This window comes from Somniosus microcephalus, chromosome 4 (assembly GCF_052327205.1).
Source record: "Somniosus microcephalus isolate GS21.2 chromosome 4, FLI_Smic_1.0, whole genome shotgun sequence".
Classification (NCBI taxonomy): Eukaryota; Metazoa; Chordata; class Chondrichthyes; order Squaliformes; family Somniosidae; genus Somniosus; species Somniosus microcephalus.
Window position 1 is genome coordinate 31783335 of NC_140990.1, and position 17887 is coordinate 31801221.

General features: G+C 49.7%; 2 protein-coding genes across 4 annotated transcripts in view; both read left to right on the forward strand.

Moving 5' to 3' along the window:
* Nucleotides 1–17887, forward strand: part of LOC147118558 (uncharacterized) — a 186792-nt gene that overhangs the window by 39545 nt on the left and 129360 nt on the right. Inside the window, 1 exon segment of the mRNA XM_085983936.1 lies at nucleotides 4632–5370. Within this exon segment, the coding sequence (XP_085840062.1) occupies nucleotides 4632–5370 (739 nt within the window).
* On the forward strand, nucleotides 1600–14687 carry LOC147118559 (uncharacterized). 3 transcript variants are annotated; one of them, XR_015077926.1, is made up of 3 exons: nucleotides 1600–1696; nucleotides 2784–2935; nucleotides 3849–4267. XR_015077926.1 is itself a non-coding variant. In XM_085984474.1 (3 exons), exon 3 carries the CDS (start codon nucleotides 13929–13931, stop codon nucleotides 14685–14687), a length of 759 nt encoding a protein of 252 aa, XP_085840600.1. In that variant the 5' UTR covers nucleotides 1601–1696; nucleotides 2784–2935; nucleotides 13876–13928. The 3 variants fall into 3 exon arrangements, 2 of the variants coding, with proteins under 2 accessions (XP_085840600.1, XP_085840601.1); XM_085984474.1 differs by lacking the exon at nucleotides 3849–4267 and adding an exon at nucleotides 13876–14687 and having other exon boundaries at nucleotides 1601–1696; XM_085984475.1 differs by lacking the exon at nucleotides 3849–4267 and adding an exon at nucleotides 13876–14687 and having other exon boundaries at nucleotides 1611–1690.

Here is a 17887-nt window from a genome sequence, read left to right on the forward strand (position 1 = left end):
GGAATATATGTTTGTTGTAAATTATGCATTATTATCTTGAATGTTAGCCAGTGTATGTCCACCTTCATACCTTTTAGTGTAATCTCCCAATCTACCATGGCCAACTTGTCCCTCATACCCTTGTAGTTTCCTCCGTTTAGATTGAAGACCTTAGTTTCAGATTGGACTACAGCACTCTCAAACTTAATGTAAACTTCAATCATATTATGGTCACTTGTCCCTAAAGGCCCCTTTACCACAAGATTATTGATTAGCCCTTTTCCATTACACAGTACCAGATCCAGAATAGCCTGTTCCCTGGTTGTTTCCTCCACATTCTGATCCAGGAAACCATCTCGCATGCATTCCAAGAATTCGTCCTCCATTAGTGGTAATTTGATTTGCCCAGTCAATATGTCGATTAAAGTCCCCCATGATTACCGTATTGCCCTTGTTACATGCACTTCTAATCTCTTGATTGATACTGTGCCCTACATTACCACTACTGTTTGGTGGCCTATACACAACTCCCACCAATGTTTTCCACCCTTTGCTGTTTCTTAGCTCCACCCAAACTGATCTACATCACGATCTGCCAAGCCAAGATCTTTTATCTCTACCATACCGATCTCATCCCTTATTAACAGCGCTACGCCACCTCCTTTTCCTTTTTGTCTGTACTTCCTAAATGTTGAGTACCCTGAAACATTCAGTTCCCAGCTTACCCTGCAACCATGTCTCTGTAATGGCAATGACATCACAGCCATTTACTGTACTTCTATTAGTGCCATTAATTCATCCACCTTGTTGCAAATGCTACGAGCATTTAGACAAAGTGCCTTCACCTTTGCCTGTTTAATATTTTCCTGCACTTTGACCCTCTTTACTGTTGGCCTGTTTCTGCTCCCTATTAGTTTTACATCCAGTCTTTAGAGGCTGGGACACGGATATATTTGTTCACACAAACCAACAGCCACAAAATACTGAGTAATTTCTCCTTCATTTACGGACTCTCCCTAACCAGTCCCCATTTCTCCTTCATTTACAGACGCTCCCTGACCAGTCCCCATTTCTCCTTCATTTACACTCTCTCTGACCAGTCTCCATTTCTCCTCCATTTACAGACGCTCCCTGACCAGTCCCCATTTCTCCTTCATACAGATACAGATGCTCCCTGACCAGTCACCATTTCTCCTCCATTTACAGATGCTCCCTGACCAGTCACCATTTCTCCTCCATTTACAGACGCTCCCTGACTCACTTCCTGTCTGTCCCGGAGTTTGGCGCTTTGTTGAGATTCGGGCCTGAGTGAAACGGGAACCCGCGGGTGGGGGCGGATAATGTTCACTGCTCTTATAATCGGACCTGGGGCCGCACTCGGGGTGTGTGAAGCCCGCGTCCCCCCGGGATTCATTAACCCGCCTCCCTCTGAACTGCTGCAGCCTCGCCACCCGCGCATGCTCAGCTCACACTGCCCAACAATCAGCCTCTCCCGCGCATGCTCAACTCACCTTTTGTTGTTTAGGTTTAAAGGTCAAGCCCCGCCACTCGGGCTTCCCGATTGGTTGGAGGACCCGCCGCCTGCTCGCACCTCCAGCCCCGCCCCGCTCGCGGTCGTAAGCTCCCGTCAATCAGGCCGCGGGCCCGGATCACGTGTCCCTCGCCGGGCGGAGTTGCAGGTCGGCGGGAGCGGGGTCGGCAGATTAATGAAGTGCGGGTAGGCCGCGCCGCAGGGTTTATGAAGTTGGTTCAGGGAGCGGGTCCATGAACCCCGGGGGGACGCAGGCCGCTCAGACCCCGAGCTCAGGGAGCGGGTTCATGAAGCCCGGGGGGACGCGGGCCCCTCACACCCCGAGCTCAGGGAGCGGTTTCATGAACCCCGGGGGGGACGCGGGCTGCTCACACCCCGACTGCGGCCCCAGGCCCCATTATTAAAACACTCAACATTATCCGCTTCACACACCCGGGGTGGGCCTCAGGTCCCGAACAAGAGCCTCCGGGCCGGGCGTTTGCCCCGAGCGGGGTGGCAACTGCGGGACTTTCTCCCGGTGACAGGCCTGGGGTAACAGCCGCCATCTTGAGAGGCTCAGGGGGCAGCAGGGCGCATGCGCGGCCCTCTTGGCCAGGAACCAGGAGGAGAGAATCTTGTCAATTTCTATCCTGGACTCTCAGTGATGGCTTTTGTAAACTCCTTTTACAGGCTGTGAGAAGAGCAGCATTTACACACCGCAAACACAAACCAAACATCACATCAAGATCTGACAGAGTTACTCCATTCATCAGGACCCGAATATCATTGGTCTCTGAATGTGGAAGGAGAAATGTTTGTTCTTTATGTGGGAAAAGATTTCAAACATCAGTGTGACTGGAAAAGCACCAAGACACCCACACCTGAGTGAGAGTGTTCCAGTGCACTGACTGTGGAAAGAGCTTTAACCAGTTACACAGCCTGAAAAAACATCGCACCGTTCACAACGGGGAGAAACCGTACACGTGTTCTGTGTGTGGACGAGGCTTTAACCGATTGTCCAACCTGGAGAGACACAAGGACACCCACACCATGGAGAAACCGTGGAAATTTGGGGACTGTGGGAAGGGATTCAATTACCCGTCTGAGCTGAAAACACATTGACGCAGTCACACCGGGGAGAGGCCGTTCACCTGCTCCGTGTGTGGGAAAACATCACTTGTTTCCCACTTGGCGCAAAAAGAATATATTAATGGCAACAATTCATTTGAGTTGATTTGAAATAGTTTAGTTTACAAATTGAGTCATGTTTCTCTCATTGTATTTCCCAACTCAGATTCATGGCCTCATTTATTTTCTTCCTCTGAGCCCCTGAACCTCATCTGGCAGCGTAATGTTGGCAAGTGATGATTGATGGCCCTGGGAACCAATAGGAAGTGAGCAACCAATCGCGGTGCTTGAGGGGCGGAACCTGAGTCGGCCAGTCGGGTGAGTCAGTGAACCGGTGTTAAACAATTTATCTTTTAAAAGTTAAATTGAGATTTTGTTTGTCAACAGAACAGTTTAACATTTGTCAGTAGTTTGTTTCCATGGAGTTCCTATTATAAGTTTCAGACACTTCAGTGCCAAGTGGACCAGGTGTTTACAACCCTCTTAATAAGGAGGAACTGACTCCAGTGTCAGAAGGGTCAGTAACCAGAGGACTCAGATTTAAGGTCATTGTCAAAAGAACCAGCGGCGACATGAGGAAAGAATTTAAGCAGCGAGTTGTTATGACCTGGAAGGCACTGCCTGAAGTGGTGGTGGAAGCAGATTCAATGGCAACTTTCAAAGGGGAATTGGAGAACTACTTGAATTGGGAAACAAATTGCGGGTCTGTGGGGATAAAGCAGAGGAGTGGGCCTAAATTCAAAGAGCTGGCTCTGGGACAATGGGCCGAAGGGCTGTACCATTCTCTGATTCTATGAACTCTGCATTCCTCCAATTCTGGCCTGTTGTGCATCCCCCACTTCCTTCGCTCCACCATTGGTGGCCGTGCCTTCAGTTGCCTCGGCCCTGAGATCAATCTTTGTCTGATTCCGCTCTTGTGAAGCACCTTGGAAGGTTTCACTACGTTAAAGGCGCTATGTAAATGCAAGTTGTTGCTGTGCTACCATTGGCCTCAGCTTTTCCAGACAGAATCAGCCAGGGACGGCGGCTGTGCTGCTCCCCATGGTTGAAATGCTGGCAGCTCACTGTATAAGCCCACAAGCTCAGAATTGCCATTGGGAAGGAACTGGAGGGCAAAGAGTGACTGGGGCCCAACCCTATCATCAGGCACAACCTTTAGGAGAGAAAGGGAATAAAATCCGAATTTCTATCCTGTATTTACAATCATGACTTTTGTAAACTGCTTTTACAGGGCATTAGAAGGGGAGGATGTGCAGACGAGAAATTCAAACCAAACATCATGTCAAGATCTGACAGAGTGACATGATTCATCAGGACCTGAATATCATCGGCCTTTTAATATAGAAGGAGAAATGTTTGTCTGTGGGAAATGATTTCAAACGTCAGTGTTACTGGAAAAGCACCGAGACACACACACACGAGTGAGAGTGTTCCAGTGCACTGACTGTGGAAAGAGCTTTAACCAGTTACACAGCCAGAAAAAACATCGCTCCATTCACAGCGGGGAGAAACTGTACACGTGTTCTGTGTGTGGACGAGGCTTCAACTGATCGTCCAATCTGGAGAGTCACAATGACACCCACACCACGGAGAAACTGTGGAAATGTGGGGACTGTGGGAAGGGATTCAGTTCCCCATCGAAGCTAGAACTTCATCGACACAGTCACACCGGGGAGAGGCCGTTCACCTGCTCTGTGTGTGGGAAGGGATTCTCTCATTCATCCAACCGTCTGGTACACCAGCGAGTTCACACTGGGGAGAGTCCATTCAGCTGCTTCACGTGTGGGAAGAGATTCACTTGTTCATCCAAGCTTCTGAGACACCAGTGCATTCACACTGGGGAGAGGCCGTTCACCTGCTCCATGTGTGGGAAGAGATTCACTTGTTCATCCGAGCTTCTGAGACACCAGTGCATTCACACTGGAGAGAATCTGTTCACTTGCTCCGTGTGTAAGAAGGGATTCACTCGTTCATCCGAGCTTCTGAGACACCGGCGAGTTCACGCTGAGGAGAGGCCGTTCACCTGCTCCGTGTGTGGGAAGGGATTCGCTCAGTCATTCAACCTGCTGACACACCAGCGAGTTCACACCGGGGAGAGGCCATTCACCTGCTCAGTTTGTGGGAAGGGATTCACTCAGTCATCCAACCTGTTGACACACCAGCGAGTTCATACCGGGGAGAGGCCGTTCACCTGCTCCGTGTGTGGGAAGGGATTCACTCAGCACTCCAGCCTGCTGACACACCAGCGACTTCACACTGGGGAGCGGCCATTCATCTGTTCCGTGTGTGGTAAGGGATTCACTCAGCAATCCAGCCTGCTGACACACCAGCGACTTCACACTGGGGAGCGGCCATTCACCTGCTCTGTGTGTGGGAAGGGATTCACTAATTCATCCGATGTTCTGACACACCAGCGAGTTCACACTGGGGAGAGACCTTTCATCTGCTCTGTGTGTGGGAAGGGATTTACTCGGTCATCACACCTCACTGCACATCAACTTGTTCACACAGATAAAAGACCTTTTAAATGTTCTGACTGTGAAAAGACCTTTAAAAGCACAAAGGAACTGCTGATACACCAGCGAGTTCACACTGGGGAGAGGCCGTTCATCTGCTCTGTGTGTGGGAAGGGATTCACTCAGTCATCCAACCTGCTGACACACCAGCGAGTTCACACTGGGGAGAGGCCGTTCACCTGCTCAGTGTGTGGGAAGGGATTCACTCAGTCATCCAACCTGCTGACACACCAGCGAGTTCACACCGGGGAGACTCCGTTCACCTGCTCAGTGTGTGGGATGGGATTCACTCGGTCATCCCAACTGCTGAGACACCAGCAAGTTCACCAGTGACTGCAGTGGTTGGATTCTGCTGTTGTTGCTGCTGTTAATCACATCCAGGACTGATCCATGTTCATTCTGACAGTTGGAGTTTGTTTCTGCTGATGTTAATAACCCTATAACTGGGCTGGAGTTTAATATTCTGGATATATTTCAAATAAATCAGCTTTGCTTTCAATGCCTGTAGATTTTTGTCACCATTTCTCCTTCATTTACAGATGTTCCCTGACCAGTCACCATTTCTCCTCTATTTACAGATGCTCCCTAACCAGTCACCATTTCTCCTCTATTTACAGATGCTCCCTGACCAATCACCATTTCTCCTTCATTTACAGACACTCCCTGACCAGTCTCCATTTCTTCTCCATTTACAGACGCTCCCTGACCAGTCCCTATTTCTCCTCCATTTACAGATGCTCCCTGACCAGTCACCATTTCTCCTCCATTTACAGACGCTCCCTGACCAGTCACCATTTCTCCTCCATTTACAGATGCTCCCTGACCAGTCTCCATTTCTCCTCCATTTACAGATGCTCCCTGACCAGTTTCCATTTCTCCTCCATTTACAGACGCTCCCTGACCAGTCCCTATTTCTCCTCCATTTACAGATGCTCCCTGACCAGTCACCATTTCTCCTCCATTTACAGACGCTCCCTGACCAGTCTCCATTTTTCCTTCATTTACAGACGCTCCCTGACCAGTCCCTATTTCTCCTCCATTTACAGATGCTCCCTGACCAGTCACCATTTCTCCTCCATTTACAGACGCTCCCTGACCAGTCTCCATTTTTCCTTCATTTACAGACGCTCCCTGACCAGTCACCATTTCTCCTCCATTTACAGATGCTCCCTGACCAGTCTCCATTTCTCCTCCATTTACAGATGCTCCCTGACCAGTTTCCATTTCTCCTCCTTTTACAGACGCTCCCTGACCAGTCACCATATCTCCTCCATTTACAGACGCTCCCTGACTTCCTGTCTGTCCCGCAGTTTGGCGCAGGGCCCCTTTGCTGAGGGACCAGGCGGGTGGATAATGTTCACAGTTTTTATAATGTGGCCTGGGGCTGCACTCAGTGCAGTGAGGGAGGAAATGCAGTGGGTGTTGTGGAGATGGATTGTCAAAAGGTGTTTGATAAGGTGACGGACGGGAGGCTTGTTGATCAAATTAAGGCTCACGGTATTAAAGGGAGTGGGGCAGCGTGGATAGGAAGTTGGGTAAAGGGCAGAAAACAGAGAGTAGTGGTTAATGGATGTTCTTCAGACTGGAGATGTGTGAGGTGATAGATTTAGGAGGAAGAAAAACATAGGAAATGGAAATGAACATGAAATGGAAAATTTTGAAAGGAGTAAAGGAGCAAAGACATAGGAGTATAAGATTCCAGCTAATACCTTGTCCTATTAACTTGCAGGTTTAAGTGTCCAGTGTCACCAACTTTAATACTCTATTAAGAAGCTGATGGCTTTATATTCTATCATCCTTGGGTTAAATGTTGTGATCATCGAGGTCAGCACCAAGTGCCCCATCAACACTCCCGGGGCAAGTACAGCACGGGTTAGATAGTAAAGCTCCCTCTACACTGTCCCATCAAACACTCCCAGGGCAGGTACAGCACGGGTTAGATACAGAATAAAGGTCCCTCTACACTGTCCCATCAACCACTCCCAGGGCAGGTACAGCACGGGTCAGATACAGAGTAAAGCTCCCTCTACACTGTCCCATCAAACACTCCCAGGGCAGGTACAGCACGGGTTAGATACAGATTAAAGGTTCCTCTACACTGTCCCATCAACACTCCTAGGGCAGGTGCAGCACGGGTTAGATACAGAGTAAAACTCTCTCTACATTGCCCCATCAAACACTCCCAGGGCAGGTACAGCACGGGTTAGATACAGAGTAAAACTCTCTCTCTACATTGTCCCATCAAACACTCCCAGGGCAGGTACAGCACGGGAATTCCTGGAAACACGCTGCAGGTCCTTCTTTATCTGGAGATCAAATGTCTGTTGTATAATTGTACCAGCAGTTAACAGGCTCCTGTGATCTCCTCCGTCTGCTATTTTAATGTAGGCTTTAACCAATTTATTTTCAACGGGTTTATATTAAATGGGTTAATGCCTGCCTTAAAATGGTAGACTCAGGACTGTCACACAATCATGTTAAATCTTCATGGAATAATTACCAGTCATCTTTAGACTGGAAACTTAAACCTGCCGTGTCACTTTCAGTCAGGAGCAGATCGCAGTTTTACTCCAATCTCTGATTTGACAGCACGTTTCCAGCATTCACCGTTGTTCTTCCTGACTCTTGTAAAGGAGCCTTCTGTTCCATGCCTCGGAGCTCTGAACCATGGAAGGGAGCGGCTGGGACACGTTTCTCACACGCCTCAAGATTAACTCACACGGGGACTTTGCTGTCAGTGAAGAGAGACAAGAAAGACCAAAGTGCCGTTTGCCCCTCTCAGTGTGGCCCTGAAGGACTGTCCAGGCTGGAGTTCTGTTCCCGCCGTACGATCCTCCCCCAGATTGTCCTTTCTGAGCTCCAGACAGGTGATGCTAAACACTCAGGTGGGAAAGACAAAAATCTACAACAATGTGTTTAAAACAAAACTGAATCCCAGCTTTCTTACCGTCCACTCTTGGAGGCCCCACTCCCTGAGCCTACAACCTTCAGCAGGGTCAGTGGTGGAGTTCCACAGCGGGAGTGATCCCAGAGTAACTGTCGGGATCGCACCCCGTGGATGTTCCGTGTCGTGTATTTTTAGTTATCCAGGTGTCTAACACACACATCAATAAAACAGGGAATTCCTGGAAACACGCTGCAGGTCCTTCTTTATCTGGAGATCAAATGTCTGTTGTATAATTGTACCAGCAGTTAACAGGCTCCTGTGAACTCCTCCCTCTGCTATTTTAATGTAGGCTTTGGTTAGTTTATTTTAAACGGGTTTATATTAAATGGGTTAATGCCTGTCTTAAAATGGTGGACTTAGGACTGTCACACAATCATGTTAAATCTTCGTGGAATAATTACCAGTCATCTTTAGATTGGAAACTTAAACCTGCCGTGTCACTTTCAGTCAGGAGCAGATCGCAGTTTTACACCAATCTCTGATTTGACAGCGCGTTTCCAGCATTCACCGTTGTTCTTCCTGACTCTAAACACAGTTGTAAAGGAGCCTTCTGTTCCGTGTCTAGGAGCTCTGAATCATGGAAGAGAGCGGCTGGGACACATTTCTTACACGCCTCAAGATTACCCACACGGAGACTTTGCTGTCAGTGAAGAGAGACAAGAAAGGCCAAAGTGCCGTTTGCCCCTCTCAGTGTGGCCCTGAAGGACTGTGTCCAGGCTGAAGTTCTGTTCCCGCCGTACGATCCTCCTCCAGATTGTCCTTTCTGAGCTCCAGCCAGGTGATGCTAAACACACAGGTGGGAAAGAAGAAAATCTACAACAATGTTTTTAAACAAAGCTGATTATTTGACATTTATAAAAGAAAGACTTGCATTTCTATAGCACCTTTCATGACCTCAGGACATCCCAAAGCACTTACAGGCAATGAAGTACTTTTGAAGTGGAGCCACTGTTGTAATGTGGCAGTCAATTTGCATACAACAAGCTCCCGCAAGCAGCAACATGATAATGACCAGGTAATCTTATTTTTTTTGTTATTGTTGATTGAAGGATAAATATTGACCAGGACACCGAGGATAACTCCCCTGCTCTTCTTCGAAATAGTGCCATGGGATATTTTACATCACCTGAGAGCGCAGACGGGGCCTCAGTTTAACGTCGTCAGAATATTAAATTCCAGCCCAGTTATAGGGGTTATTAACATCAGCAGAAACAAACCCCAACTGTCAGAATGAACACGGTTCAGTCCTGGATGTGATTAACAGCAGCAACAACAGCAGAATCCAACCCCTGCAGGCACATGTGAACTCGCTGGTGTCTCAGCAGGTTGGATGAATCAGTGAATCTCTTCCCACACACAGAGCAAGTGAACGGCCTCTCCCCAGTGTGAACATGCTGGTGTTTCAGTAGTTGGGATGAATGGGCGAATCCTTTCCCACACATGAAGCAGGTGAACGGCCTCTCCCCAGTGTCAACTCGCTGGTGTGTCAGCAGATCCATTTTGCTTTTAAAGCACTTCTCGCAGTCAGAACATTTAAAAGGTTTCTCATCAGTGTGAACAAGCTGGTGTTTAGTGAGCTGGGATGACTGAGTGAATCCCTTCCCACACACGGAGCAGGTGAATGGCCTCTCCCCAGTGTGGGTGCGCTGGTGTACAGTGAGTTCAGATGATCGCCTGAACCCAGTCCCGCAGTAAGAGCACCTGAATGGTCTCTCGTCAGTGTGAACACGTTGATGGCATGTCAGTTCCCTGGAACTTTTATAGAACTTCCCGCAGTCCGGGCATTTGAAAGGTCTCTTGTCAGTGTGAACTCGCCGGTGTTTCAGCAGGGCAGAGGAATGAGTGCATCCCTTCCCACACTCGGGGCAGGTGAACAGTGTCTCCCCGGTGTGACTGCGTCGATGAATTTCCAGCTCAAACGGGTAACTGAATCCCTTCCCACAGTCTCCACATTTACACGGTTTCTCCCCGGTGTGACTGCGCTTGTGTCTCGACAGGCCAGATGATCAGCTGAATCCTCGTCCAGATTGAGAACGGGCATACGGTTTCTCCCCGCTGTGAACGGTGCTTTTTGCTTCCATGCTCAAAGGCTGATGATATTCAGGTCCCGATTAATCAAATGACTCTGTCAGATCTTGATGTGATGTTTTGTTCGAGTTTCCCGTCTTCAAATCCTCCCCTTCTAATACCCTGTAAAATGAATTTAAAACAGGAAAAAGGGAGCGTGAGAGAGAACACACAAAAACACAAAGGCAGGTTGTGAAATTGAGCTCAATGAATCTGGTCATTTGTGGGGTCGGCACCAGAAAAAAGTGACCATGAAAGCTGCCGGATTGTCGTAAAATCCCAACTGGTTCACTGATGTCCTTCAGGGAAGGGAACCTGCCACCTGGTCTGGGCCTACACACGACTCTGGCCTCTATGGGAGGAGAGAGAGAGGTGGGAGTGGGAGGGGTCAAAGGAGAGAGACTTTATACATCTGCAGCTCGACAACAACTTTAACAAAAACTCCCAAACCCGCAACCTCCAGCTCGTAGAAGGACAAGGGAAGCAGGTACATGGGAACACAATCACCACCGAGTTCCCCTCCCAGTCACACACCATCCTGACTTGGACAAATATCACCGTTCGTTGCTGAGTCAAAATCTGGTAACACCTGGCATTGTGGGAGTATCTTCACCACACGGACTGCAGCGGTTCAAGAAGAAGGCCCACCATCACCTTCTCAACAGGACACTGGGGATTGGCAATATATGCTGGCCTTGTTAGCGATGCCCATATCCCAAGAATTAATTTTTAAAATCTGTATGTAAACTGAATTAAAAGCCTTTACAGAAATACTTGTTCCTAAAACAATACTCTTTTACATTGTAGGGACAGTGTCTGTTTAACAACCTAATCTCCCCCAGAATCCACCTCCCTTGACAGTCCCACATTGGAAATTGTTGGGTCCTCCTGGGCTCAGAAGTACTGGGGGTTAAACCCAGCAGCTTCTCCTCCATCTCCACTCCAGCTCAAACTGAAGCAACAAAAAGACCTGCACAGGCGGCCAGGGAGCGACTTCCGTCAGCCTGCAATAAAACTCTTCCCGACAGCCTCTGACTAATGGCGGCCGCAGCACCCACAATTCCCCGCGCCCCAGAAACCGCTCTGATTCTGATTGAGTTTTTTGATGAGATAACAGAGAGGGTTGATGACGGCAATGCGGTTGACATGGTGTACATGGATTTCCAAAAGGTGTTCGACAAGTGCCACATAATAGGCTTGCCAGAAAAGTTGAAGCCCATGGAATAAAAGGGACAGTGGCAGCATGGATACGGAATTGGCTAAGTGACAGAAAACAGAGAGTCGTGGTGAATGGTTGTGTTTCGGACTGGAGGAAGGTACACAGTGGTGTTCCCCAGGTGTCGGTACTAGGACCACTGCTTTACTTGATATATATTAATGACTTAGACTTGGGTGTACAGGACACAATTTGAAAATTTGCAGATGACACAAAACTTGGAAGTATAGTGAACAGTGGGGAGGATAGTGATAGACTTCAAGAGGACATAGACAGGCTGGTGGAATGGGCGGACACGTGGCAGATGAAATTTAACGCAGAAAAGTGCGAAGTGGTACATTTTGGTAGGAAGAACGAGGAGAGGCAATATAAACTAAAGGGTACAATTCTAAAGTGGGTGCATGAACAGAGAGACCTGGGGGTATGTGTGCACAAATCATTGAAGGTTGCAGGGCAGGTTGAGAAAGCGGTTAAAAAAGCATACGGGATCCTGGGCTTAATAAATAGAGGCATAGAGTCAAAAAGCAAGGAAGTTATGATGAACCTTTATAAAACACTGGTTCGGCCTCAACTGGAGTATTGTGTCCAATTCTGGGCACCGCACTTTATGAAGGATGTGAAGGCCTTAGAGATGGTGCAGAAAAGATTGACAAGAATGGTTCCAGTGATAAGGGATGAGGGACTTCAGTTACGTGGATAGAGTGGAGAAGCTGGGGTTGTTCTCCTTAGAGCAGAGAAGGTTGAGAGGAGATTTGATAGAGGTGTTCAAAATCATGAGGGGTCTAGACAGTGTAGATAGAGGGAAACTGTTCCCATTGGCGGAAGGGTCGAGAACCAGAGGACACAGATTTAAGGGGATTGGCAGAAGAACCAAAGGCGACATGAGGAAAAACTTTTTTACGCAGCGAGTGGTTAGGATCTGGAATGCACTGCCTGAAAGGGTGGTGGAGGCAGATTCAATCACGGCTTTCAAAAGGGAATTGGATAAGTACCTGAAGTAAAGAAATGCGCAAGGTTACAGGGAAAGGGCGGGGAGTGGGACGAGCTGAAGTGCTCTTGCAGAGAGCCGGCACGGGCTCGACGGGCCGAGTGGCCTCCTTCTGTGCTGTAACCATTCTATGATTCTATAAAATATTAGAAAGTTTGTGCCACAGAAGCACGGGGTTTATCTGCTTTTATTCATGAATTGTAAAAGTCTCTATTAAAACCTGAGCCAGTGTGTTGTGTGACAAAGAACCTTGTGTCCAATAAGGGGAATAAAGGCCCACAGCCTCCCCTGGCCCCGGGCCCTGAACAAGGGACTGGAGAAATTCGCTGCCCTGCGGATCAGACAATCAGCCGGCGCTAGTCCCGCCCCTCAGGCTCCCCAATTGGTTGGAGGACCCGCCGCCGGCTCGCACCTCCAGCCCCGCCCCGCTCGCTCCCTATTGGACAGAAGCTCCCGTCAATCAGGCCGTGGGCCCGGGTCACGTGTCCCTGAGGCGATCACGTGCTCCGTTCAACTGACGCCGCTCGGTCCGGGGCCTCGTGGACTCTCAGGTTTTTCTATTTCTCTTTATTCTCTCCCGATCCACCCCTCCCCCCCACCCTGCGCGATTCTCCACCCAATCGGAGCGGAGCAAACTCACTTTGCGTCACCAATCACGACTCTGTAACCGACACCAAGGCCTTTCCCCGGAATGCCCCGCGCCGACTCCATCCGACAGGGTCCGAGTGCGGGAGGGGGTTGGTCTCCTCTGGGCATGCGCGGTTATTACCCTTGGTGACCGGGAGGGGGCGCTGTGGCAGACTTGGCGCAAACCGCCATCCCGCATGCGCATGCGCAGACTCCTGACTGTCAATCAACCATCAGCCAGAAAAGGTCGCTGGTGAGACCAGTGAAGAACGAAAGAGCATTTCTGTAGCACCTTTCACCACCACCGCACGACCCAAAGTGCTTTACAGCCAATGAAGTACTGTCACTGTTGTAATGTAGGAAACGTGGCAGTCAATTAGCACACAGCAAGCTCCCACAAACAGCAATGTGATAATGACCAGATAGTCTATCTTTTTGTTATGTTACTTGAGGGATAAACATTGGCTAGGACACCGGGGATAATTCCCCTGCTCTTTCCCACATTACAACCGTGACTACTTCATTGTAGTACTTCATTGGCTGTAAAGCACTTCAAGACATCTGGTGGTCATGAAAGGCACTATATAAATGCAAGTCTTTCTTTCTCGAAATAGTGTCATGGGATCTTTTATATCCACCTGAGAGAGTAGACGGGGCCTCAGTTTAACGTCTCATCTGAAAGACGGCACCTCCGACAGTGCCGCACTCCCTCAGCACTGCACTGGAGTGCCAGCCTGGATTTTTGTGCTCAAGTCTCTGGAGTGGGACTTGAACCCACAACTTTCTGACTCAGAAGCGAGAGTGCTACCAACTGAGCCACTGACTGACACGAAAGAACAAGTAGTTCTGACGAAAGGTCATTGACCTGAAACGTTAACTCTGTTTCTCTCTCCACAGATGCTGCCTGACCTGCTGATTCATCAGGACCTGAATATCATCGGCCTTTGCACATGGAAGGAGAAAGCAGCAATCGCAGCGATGACAAACCGCACACGTGTTCGGTGTGTGGACGTGGATTCAGCCGATTGCCTGAACTGGCGAGACACGTGCGCCATCACACTGGGGAGAAACCGGGTAAAGGTGGGGACGGCGGGAAGGAATTCAGTTCCCCGTCTGCAATAGAAGTTCAACGGCGCAGTCACACCAGGGACAGTCCATTCACCTGCTCCGTGTGTGGAAAGGGATTTGTTCGTTCATTCAACCTGCAAACACACCAACGAGTTCACACTGACGAGAGACCATTTCAGTGTTCTGACTGTGGGAAGAGCTTTAAAAGCCTCGGGGATCTGACGCGACACCAGCTTGTTCACACTGACGAGAGAGCATTTCAGTGTTCTGACTGTGGGAAGAGCTTTAAAAGCTTCTGGGAGCTGAAGCGACACCAGCAAGTTCACACTGGGGAGAGACCATTTAGCTGTTCTGACTGTGGGAAGAGCTTTAATATTCCCCAGGAGCTCAAGCGACACCAGCGAGTTCACACTGGGGAGAGGCCGTTCACCTGCTCCGTGTGTGGGAAGGGATTCACTCAGTCATCCAACCTGCAGAGACACCAGCGCCTCCACACTGGGGAGAGGATATTCATCTGCCCTGAATGTGGGAAGGGATTCACTGTTTCATCCACCCTGCAGACGCACCAGCGAGTTCACACTGATGAGAGATCCTTTAAATGTTCTGACTGTGGGAAAAGCTTTAAAAACTCCGAGCATTAAAGTCGCCAAGGAGGATCAGCTTGTTGCCCGTCGGGACTCGGGTCAGGGATTGTTCGAGGCTGGAGTAGAATTCCGCTTTGGTCTCGTCCGGGGCTTCCAGTGTTGGGGCATACGCACTGATGACCGTAGCACACTTGTTCTGGGCTAGGGTGAGCCGAAGAGTCATGAGGCGTTCATTTATACCGCTAGGAGAGTCTCTGAGATGCCCAACCAGTTCATTTTTTATGGTGAAGCCTACCCCATGGAGGCGGCGTTCTTCTTCAGGTTTGCCTTTCCAGAAGAAGGGAGAACCACCGCCTTGCTCCTTGAGCTGGACTTCCCCTGCCTGCCGGGTCTCACTTAGGGCGGCAATGTCAATGTCGAAACGACTGAGCTCCCGGGCAACGATAGCAGTACGGTGTTCCGGTCTGTCACTGTTGGGGTTGTCCATGAGGCTCCTGACATTCCAGGTCCCGAACTTCATTTTAAAGGGTGGGAGATGCCTGTGCGTGAATTCTTTTAACGTGGGGTGGCCGTTGCACACCAGCTACCACACGGGGAGGTGTGATCGGCAGAGAGGGTGTAGGGAAAGCCAACTCCAACGATACCCTCCTCCTGTCGAAATGCTTAGAACATGGCCTTGTCATAACCAAAACCTTGTTCCGGCAGAGAGACAAGTACAAGGCTTCATGGCAGCACCCTCGCTCCAAGCAGTAGCATCTGCTGGACTATGTCATCGTCCGAGCGAGGAACCGCAAGGACATCCGCATCACCCGTGCCATGACAGGAGCCAATGACTGCTGGACAGACCACTGTCATCTCCATCAGCGTAGCCCCAAAACAGCGGCGGCAACAGAAACAATGTCGCAGGAAATTCAATGCTGGAGCACTCAAAGACCCTGCCAAGAAAGCCCTATTCAGCCTGCGCCTCACAAACAACCTGACGACTCCCAGTGATGCAGAAACACGGAGTGTCCACAGCGCCTTGTCTGCACTCAAGGCCTCCAAAATCAGCACCTGTGAAGAGACGCTCGGTCACTCGACCAGGAAACACCAAGACTGGTTTGACGAGAATGACCAGGAGATCCAGGAGCCAATAAGCCGCAAGCGCAAGGCATTCCTGATCTGGAAACAGTAACATAACTCGAGAGTAAGAAAGCCGCTCTACAGACGCCTGAAGGCCGAGATCCAACAAAAAACTCTTGACCTAAAGAACAGGTGGTGGGTGGAGAAAGCGCAGGAGATCCAGCAGCTAGCTGACAACCACGACATGCGTGGATTCTTTAGCGCAGTCAGGATCATCTACAGCCCAAGCACCCTAGGTCCTTCCCCACTGCGGGCCAAGAACGGAGAGGTACTCATCCAAGGACAGAGAGGCAGTCAGTGCCCGCTGGAAGGAGCACTTCGAAGATCTCCTTAACCGCGACTCTGTCTTCAATGCGAGTGTCCTCAACTCCATCCCGCAGCATGCTACCCACCATCTTCTCAGTACAACCCCAGTCCGGCATGAGGTTGAAAAGGCCATCTGACAACTGAAGAACAACAAGGCCTCAGGAGCAGATGGAATCCCCACCGAGGCACTAAAGCATGGCAGAGAAGCACTACTGGTGCAAATTTATGAACTAATTTCTCTTATCTGGAAGGAGGAGAGCATGCCAGGGGATCTCAGAGATGCCGTAATTGTGACCATCTTCAAGAAAGGTGACAAGTCCGATTGCGGTAATTACAGAGGAGTTTCCCTGCTGTCTGCCACAGGGAAAGTCATCGCAAGAATCCTCCTCAATCGCCTTCTCCCAGTGGCCGAAGAGCTCCTCCCAGAGTCGCAATGCGGATTCCGCCCACTAAGGGGCACAATGGGAATGATCTTCACTGCACGTCAATTACAAGAGAAATGCAGGGAACAGCACCAGCCACTGTACATGGCCTTCTTTGACCTCACAAAGGCCTTCGACACTGTCAACCGTGAGGGATTATGGAGTGTCCTCCTCAAATTCAGCTGCCCTCAAAAGTTTGTCACCATCCTCCGCCTGATCCTGACCAACGGTTCCACCACAGATCCAATTCACGTACGAACCGGGGTCAAGAAAGGCTGTGTCATCGCACCAATGCTCTTCTCGATCTTCCTTGCTGCAATGCTCCATCTCACCCTCAGTAAGCTCCCCACTGGAGTGGAGCTAATCTACAGAACAAATGGGGAACCTCTGTCGCCTCCAGTCCAGATCCAAGGTCATCCCTGTGTCGTCGAATTACAGTATGCAGACGACACTTGCATCTGCACTCACTCGGAGGTCGAACTCCAAACCATCGTCAACACCTTCACCGAAGCATACGAGAGCATAGGCCTTACACTAAACATCCGTAAGACAAAGGTCCTCTACCAACCTGCCCCCGCCACACAGTACTGCCCCCTGATTATCAAAATCCACGACAAAGCCTTGGACAACGTGGACCATTTTCCATACCTCAGGAACCTACTGTCAACAAGGGCAGACGTCGATGACGAAGTCCAACACCGCCTTCAGTGTGCCAGAGCAGCCTTCGGTCGCCTGAGGAAGAGAGTGTTTGAAGACCAGGACCTCAAACCCAGCACTAAGCTCATGGTCTACAGAGCAGCAATGATACCCGCCCTGCTTTATGCCTCAGAGACATGGACCATGTACAGCAGGCACCTCAAAGCACTAGAGACGTACCACCAATGCTGCCTCCGCAAGATCCTGCAAATCCATTGGCAGGATAGGCGCACCAACGTCAGTGTTCTTGCTCAGGCCAACATCCCCAGCATCGAAGCTTTGACCACGCTCGATCTGCTCCGATGGACGGGTCACATCGTCTGCATGCCCGATACGAGACTCCCAAAACAAGCGTGATGCGCCATCAATTACTCAAAAGACTGAGGTTGAGCGAGTAACAATCAGGCTTTTATTAACTAAAGAATGAAGGTCTTGTCTCGAGTGGTCGACCCGTCCAGAATACTAAGGGACTGGGAGGTAGTCACTTATATACCTGGAATAGTGGGAGGAGTCAGCCGAGGCATGTCCAGACGTGTACCTCGTGGAATACACATACCTCTACAGACAGGTATAACAGTGGTTTACCACATTCACCCCTTGTTTAAAAATGAGTCCGGCGGGGTGAAGTGTATTTAAAAGTTCGTGTATTGGAGTCTCTCCGGAGGTCTTGTCTGCCGCTGTGATCGACGTGGCGACGGCAGGGGTGGTGGA